Genomic DNA, 7,420 nt, shown 5'->3' with positions numbered 1-7,420 from the left:
ATTGGGCATCAGCCAAGGGATGGAGTTAGGACAGGAGCTGCAGATAGTGAGCCATGCATACACCTTCCAATTATTTTATATACAGTATCTATATCTATATCTATATCTATCTATCTATCTATCTATCTATCTATCTATCTATCTATCTTTAAACAGTGAATCGCGTTCTGCATCCTGATTGGCGAAGGCACTGACCGACATGAACAGCCTCCGCACCTCGTCTCTGTACAGCTTGCCAAATTTACCTTTGCAAATTTTTGGTCTTTGTTTTCGTTGTATCAGTGGTCTGTCAAGGAGGGGAAGCTCAATTTCGGCCTACATCATAAAATGTGTCCATTTATTCATACGTGAATTCTACTCTCCGTTCCTTTTCAAAAAAATGAGAAGGTTGCCTTCACCATAAGATCGGTGATTGGCTCATTTTGCTGTCAATCAAAACGAAATTCAGCCTCAAATCATCCAATCATCATATAAACACCCACTGTCCATAGACTCCCAGAGACGCTGAGTGTCCAATGGGCGGAGCAAAACCAGCATTTATCCAATGACTTGTCTCGTTTCAATGCATTGGGACAACCTGAACTCTCTCGACGCCCAGCGTCTGCGCGGTCGACGCTCAGTGTCCACACAGTTTAAAGCACAGTGAAACTGTGGGAATGAATGAGAAGAGAGTCGTGTCGTAACCAGTAATAAGAAGCTGATTTGGAACAAAAGTTGTGCGCATTGTAGCGCATATTTAGTCAATGACATGTCCACACATTTGTACGTACACACATATATTTGATCACTTACTTTGTGACATTTTAGGGGAAGAAATTTCTTCCCTCTCACATATTTTTGCTTTTTTTTTTTTTTTTTAATAAATCCTACTTCACGGATTTCACTTATCACTGGTTCTTTTTGGAACGTAACACCCGCGATAAACGAGGGATTGTATTTCAAACCTCATCTCACCCCTCGGGTGGTGTCCCCATTCAGCTCGGGTCCTCTACCAGAGGCCAGGAAACTTCTGCGCAGTATCCTTGCTGTTCCCAGCACTGCGCTTGTCTGGACTGAGATGTCCGATGTTGTTCCCGGGATCTGTTGCAACCACTCATCCAGTTTGGGGGTCATTGCCCTGAGTGCTCCGCCCACCGCAGGCACGACTGTCACCTTTACCTTCCAGGCTCTCTCCAGCTCCTCTCTGAGCTTGGTATTTCTCTAGTTTCTCATGTTCCTTCGTTCTGATGTTTCCATCACTTGGGACCGCTACATCCACTACAACGGCTTTCCTCTGCCCTTTATCTATGATCACGATATCCGGATTGCCACAGGATCTTTGCTCAGTCATTCTCCACCACCTTTGGAGGTGTTTCCCATTTTGACTTTGGGGTTTCCAGTCCATATACAACACAGATGTTTCGATCGACTATGCCAGCCGCCTGTTTATGGTGTTCCATGTAAGCTTTCCCAGCCAGTTATGACACAGACCTTGTTTGGCTGGGCGACGTCTGAGCCGGCATGTCATTCGTTTTATTGTCTCTCATCATTGTGTGATGAGGCATTAGCGTGAAGGGTCTTGCCCAAGGTTATATGCTCATATTGCCCCAAGCGGGATTCGAACCCCGGTCTCCCGCACCAAACCGGTGCCTTACCAACTGAGCTATTCAGCCGCTTCACAGTGCAGAGGTACCGGGTTCAATTCCAGCTCCGGCTTCCCTGTGTGGAGTTTGCATGTTCTCCCCGGGCCTGCTAGTGTTTTCTCCGGGTACTCTAGTTTCCTCCCACATTCTAAAAACATGCGTGGCAGGCTAGTTGAAGACTCTAAATTGTCCCTAGGTGTGAATGTGGGCGTGGATGGTTGTTCGTCTCTGTGTGCCCTGCGATTGGCTGGCAACCGGTTCAGGGTATCCCCCGCCTACTGCCCGAAGACAGCTGGGATAGGCTCCAGAACCCCCCACGACCCTAGTGAGTGAAGTTTTTTTCTTTTTCCCCCCCCCCCCCAAAAAAAAATGGGGGGCGGGTATGTGTGTGTGTATATATATATATATATATATATGTATGTATATATGTGTATGTATGTATGTGTGTGTGTATATGTATGTATATATATTTCCTTTTGATGATGATGTGATGTTGTTGACGTCTGCTTTCCCCCCTCTAAGCTTATCCCCTTTTTCTGTCACTCTGGCAGGTAAAGCCCCTCATATGGATTGAGAGTGTGATAGAAAGGTTTTCCCACAGCAGGGTTGAGATCAAGGTGAAGGTAATGACAAATGATGCACAAACATAAACACAAACACTGCCGGGGTTTCTATCCGTAGAGGCCACTCCTTTTGTAGCCTTCAAGACAAATAGCTTGTTAAAAAGAAAATGGCAATGTGATTTGGATTTTTTTTTTTTTCATGCTTTGCTGCAAAGGTCTTTCATGGCATTTGGGTTCCCGTCTGTTTAACATTGCAGGCTCGTAGTCAGTTTAAGAGCCGGTCAACTGCCAACAATGTGTCCATTTTGGTGCCAGTGCCCAGTGATGCCGACTCACCGAAGTTCAAGACCAGCACAGGCAGTGCCAAGTGGGTGCCAGAGAAGAATGTGGTGCAGTGGAACATCAAGTCTTTCCCTGTTAGTGCGGAACATCCTCATCTTTCAGAATACATTGCAGGAATTTTTATGCTGGATTTGTGTTGTCACCAGCAAACAGTCACTAAGCGTATTATCTTTAGATACACACAGTCACCGTTGGTATGCGCAGTTGTATTTTCTACTTCCTTTTTGGTGTTTGGATGAAGCCAAAACATTGAAGTCACTCGTTCCTACTGGACAAGACTGCATGGTTGTATTTTGCTTGTATCACTGGTTCAAGTTTGTTTTCGTGCCCAGAAAATGAGGTCAGAAACCTGAATATACGGAATGAGGGAGTTTCTTTTTGTTCCCTGATGGCATAAATTCAAGATGACACTGCCTGGGTTAATGCTGCAGGATTCCTGGAGCATGTGGCTTTATTTTCACACACATGGATAACCTGCATTGAAGTTACAAACTCTTTAAAATTTTAGGGAAGACTTTTATGCTCTACAGTGATCTGGCTTCAGTGATCTACATATAATCTTGATTTAAAATAATGTAACGCTGGATGGAAAAAAAATATATCTTTCATCATAATGGGATTTTAGAGTCTTGAAGATGATTCAGACATACTTTTTTGTTCAAGCTGAATGAATCTGTCATGATGCTCTTCATAAGATGTCGCATGATGTTCCATTTTGCACTCATTGACGTCAACGTCACCGACAGTACAGAATGCAGCAGATATGCAGCTGCGTGGATCGTAATCGTTCAGCAGATGTATGAAGAACTTCCTCTCTTTTCTGTGCATGTGTCTGAAGGGTGGCAAGGAGTACCTGATGCGGGCACACTTTGGGCTACCCAGTGTGGAGAGTGATGAGTTGGACGCCAAAAGACCCATCCTTGTTAATTTTGAGATACCCTATTTTACTGTGTCTGGCATTCAGGTGTGAGCCTATGTTCGGAAAGAATGTATTTTCGCTTTATTTCAGTACAATTTACATTTAGACATGTGTGTGTGTTTTTTTTTGTTTTTTTTTTGTGCTCCCTAGGTGCGTTACCTAAAGATTATAGAGAAGAGTGGTTACCAGGCCCTGCCTTGGGTGCGCTACATCACGCAAAGTGGAGGTAAGTACACACCGTCGAATTGAGCAAGCGCAGTTAGCACACGCGGTTCCTCATTCGTCACTTTGCTGCATCATTCCTGTCTGTGTGAATGCAGCCGTGCCCAACTCCTGGTGCTTGAACAAGTGCCTGAAAATGACTTAATACCCTCAATTTTCATGGGGTGATTCACACTAAATGTGACATACTTCAAGCAACATCCATGATTGATGATCGTTACCTCTTCTCACATTCCCATCCTCATAACATCGCTGTTTGAGGCCTGTCATTTTGCCTTTGTTGTTGCACCACCTTTAGAGCACGGGTGCCAAGTCCGGTCCTTGAGAGCCCCTATCCAGCCTGTTTTAGATGTCTCCTTCCATCAGCACACCTTATTCAAATTGGCAGCTCATCAGCAAATTCTGCGCAAGCCTTATAATGATCCTGATCATTTGAATCAGGTGTGTTGGAGGAGGGAGACATCCAAAACAGGCTGGATAGTGGCTCTCGAGCACCGGACGTGGGCACCCCTGCTTTCGAGCAGGCCACATTGTCGTTATGGTTTCCCTTGGAATGTCGTTACAACTGTGAAATTTGTAAAACCGTGTAAATGTTTAACCACCTCCACATATTACATCCACTGCAAACAACAAATTGAAAACTTGTTTTGAAATCAGAAGTCAAGAATAATGTCTGGTTTAAACATTGTTATTATGGATTAGATATGACAAATTAAAATTTTGGTTCAGACTTTAGCAAGCATCATGGAAGTTGACATGGTTGATTTGCTTTTGCGGGCCACATAAAATGATGTGGTGGGCCAGATCTGGCCCCCAGGCCTTGACTTTGACACCCATGCTTTAGAGGTTGCACTGTATCTTGATGAGACATGGGCCTGGGCGATGTGGCTGAAAAGTACATCACAATATATGGATTTCAGAACAGTCAATATTGATAATTCTGAACCGTAATCAACATTTTTTACTATTCAAAATAGTAGCCCACAGAAATCAAGGCTGAATTTAGGCATTTTGATTTTTTTTTTTTTTTTAATGAACATAATGTGCTTTGTAGGGCTGGGCAAATCACGATGGATGTATTTCACATTTGTCGATTTCAAATAATAGATTTTGTCTTTGACCCATTCCAAACAAGAAAACCAATTGAACTGATTAAAGATCAACTGAAATAAAGAGCAACTATGAAGAGGAAAGTACCACATTTTATACAACACATTTTCAAAGAATGTACACTGTTGGTGTGTGTACATTGTGCGGTAACGTAATGTGCAATGTTGCTTGCATCCGCGCTCCTCCGGCAGTGCGCCATAAATGCTTATTTGTGGAAGACGCTGCGCGAAGCAGTTTGTTCATACAGGTACATTAACCTTCATTCATTGTTCATACAGTGTCAGTGTAGCGAGCTAATAGTCTCTTTCATTACAGTTATGTCATTGATTTAGGCCTACTTTATCTTTTTAGCTGGCTCATAGAACATTTATCGTTTTGCTGAGGGTCGCGGTTGGCTGCCATCGGAGCTACCACATTCTTTATTTTGTACTTCTACACCACATATCCAGCCGAAGACATTTGATTGTGTTAGCGTCATGTTGTGTGATGGTAGAGGAGCCAAAAAGCAGGCAGGCAGCAGGGTGGACTGAACAAAATGGATGAGCAAAAACACTTGAAAATACTAAATCCAAAACAAGCCAACAAAAAACCGATGGCAGAAGCACAAACATGACGGCAATACAATGGTCCGACCCCAAGTGGTCGGCGTGGCAGTCCTTTTGAAAGAAAAGAACTAATGACATGATGACCAACAGGTGCGATGCTGTAGGAGAAGCTCTCCAATGCCACCTGTTGGTCATAAACAGAACAATCATGACAGTCAGCACACTGTGATCTTATTGCGTGAGTTGAACTGCGACGACTTTTGAATAAAGTTAAGACACACTTTCATTCGACGTACTTATGACTGAAGCACTCTTTCGTGCTTGTAATTGCGACTCAAATCAAAAGTCATACTGTGGCCTCCGCCGAAAGCGCGAGGGATGCCGGGCTATCAGTTTGCTTCCTGATTTCTTTTTTCTATCCAACATTTTCTCAACTGTACTGATCGACTTATTGGTGTTGTATTATCGCCTAGCCCTGTCGTCAGTCATTTGCAAAAAAAAAAAAACTAAACTTGACATTGAGAGTTATAGTCATAATGTTGCTTTATTATTTGTTGATTATTTGTGTGCTATATAAAACCTAGGATAGATTAGCAGGGATTGTGGGAAATGGTGTCCATGAAAGTCCACTAAAAACAGTGTTTGATTACCGGTAATGTGAGTTTGTTGAAGTTCAAATTAGCCAAATTACAGGCACTGTTGGAACTACTCAACGAAAACCACGATCAGACTAGAGTTGAATGCACATAGGTGTTTCAATTGCATAAAACCTACACTGTGCATTTATGGTGACCCGCTGGTCGACTGGTTAGCGCGTCGGCCTCACAATGCAGAGGTGCAGGGTTTGATTCCGGCGAGTGGAGTTTGCATGTTTTCCCCGTGCCAGCGTGAGTTTTCTCTGGGTACTCCAGTTTCCTCCCACATTCCAAAAACATGCATGGCAGGTTAATGGAACACTCTAAATTGTCCCAAGTGTGAGTACGAACATGGATGGTAGTTCGTCTATATGTGCCCTGCGATTCGCTGGCGACCAGTTCAGCGTGTCTCGCATCTACTGCCCGAAGAAAGCTGGGATAGGCTCCAGCAGGCCCCGCGACCCTTGTGAGGATGTGAGGATAAGTGGATCAGAAAATTGGTGGATGGATGAATGGATGGTTGAATGATTCCATTAGATGGCAGACTTATTCAGTGTTTCTAATGAAACTGTGTCACGAATTTCTTTCCTTCCATCTTTGCCTATGGAGAGTAATTTTCGAATATTTGATTTAGTGAGCGAACACGCCAGTCAGTATGGGTGTAAATCTTGTTTAAGGACGTGATGTTGCCAATGAAGGGATGTGCAGGAGTGATGATGGGGACAAAAGCTCTGTGTTAATGCTTTGCTGTTACATCTCTTGGCAGATTACCAGCTCCGGACAAACTAAAGGGCGAAGATGCTGCTGGACGAATGGCTCTCTGTGTCTTCCTCCCCTGGGCTTATGTCTCTCAGCTTCTTACTATGTGTGTGTGTGTGGGGGGGGCTTTTCCTTTTTATCTAATTCATTATTCATATCTAATGCATAATTCCCCCCCACCCCAAAAAAAATCACCTTTTAAATGTTTAAATATATGGCATTCCATTATATTGAACTTTTTTCCCCTTTCAGCTCAGCCACTTTGATGAGTAACAACAATAGACCAATGCCAGCCAGTCGGTCAACACATTGCATTATTTATTTCGTCATCTTGGCAACTTTTAGCATTTTGTAATCTGGTTGTGTTTTAATTATGAAACTACTTTTTTTGTACATTCAATAAATCTCTATTCTACTCTCTGAGGCACCTCTGTAATCTATGTTGATTGCCAAAAATAAAATTGTTTGATGTATCATCACCCCCAGCACTGTGAACATAATCCTCAGTCAAGTGAACCTAACACCAGCCGGCGGGTCAATGATTAGTAAGTGACACTATTGCCTTAGACTGTGGCAGTGTAATATGACACCACCCATGGCCCCACAGAGGCTGTAACCTTGCTCTTGTGCTCAAAATCAACTTGTAGCTTTGAAGTGTCTGAAAGAGGGAGTTGGATGCAAAAATGCAGTGATCTTTTTGCAT

General features: G+C 43.3%; 1 protein-coding gene across 2 annotated transcripts in view; it reads left to right on the top strand.

Moving 5' to 3' along the window:
• Positions 1-7,202, top strand: part of ap1m3 (adaptor related protein complex 1 subunit mu 3) — a 43,230-nt gene extending 36,028 nt beyond the window's left edge. For both annotated transcript variants that reach the window (XM_019894388.1, XM_019894387.1), the window contains exons 8-12: positions 2,174-2,245; positions 2,443-2,601; positions 3,366-3,491; positions 3,597-3,672; positions 6,725-7,202. In XM_019894388.1, the coding sequence (XP_019749947.1) occupies positions 2,174-2,245; positions 2,443-2,601; positions 3,366-3,491; positions 3,597-3,672; positions 6,725-6,747 (456 nt within the window). In that variant the 3' untranslated portion in view covers positions 6,748-7,202. The remainder of the gene's footprint in view (positions 1-2,173; positions 2,246-2,442; positions 2,602-3,365; positions 3,492-3,596; positions 3,673-6,724) is intronic.
• Positions 7,203-7,420: the final 218 nt, after the last annotated feature.

This window comes from Hippocampus comes, unplaced genomic scaffold (genome assembly GCF_001891065.2).
Source record: "Hippocampus comes isolate QL1 unplaced genomic scaffold, H_comes_QL1_v1.1 scaffold282, whole genome shotgun sequence".
NCBI classification, from domain to species: Eukaryota; Metazoa; Chordata; class Actinopteri; order Syngnathiformes; family Syngnathidae; genus Hippocampus; species Hippocampus comes.
This window is presented reverse-complemented; position numbering and strand designations above follow the sequence as displayed.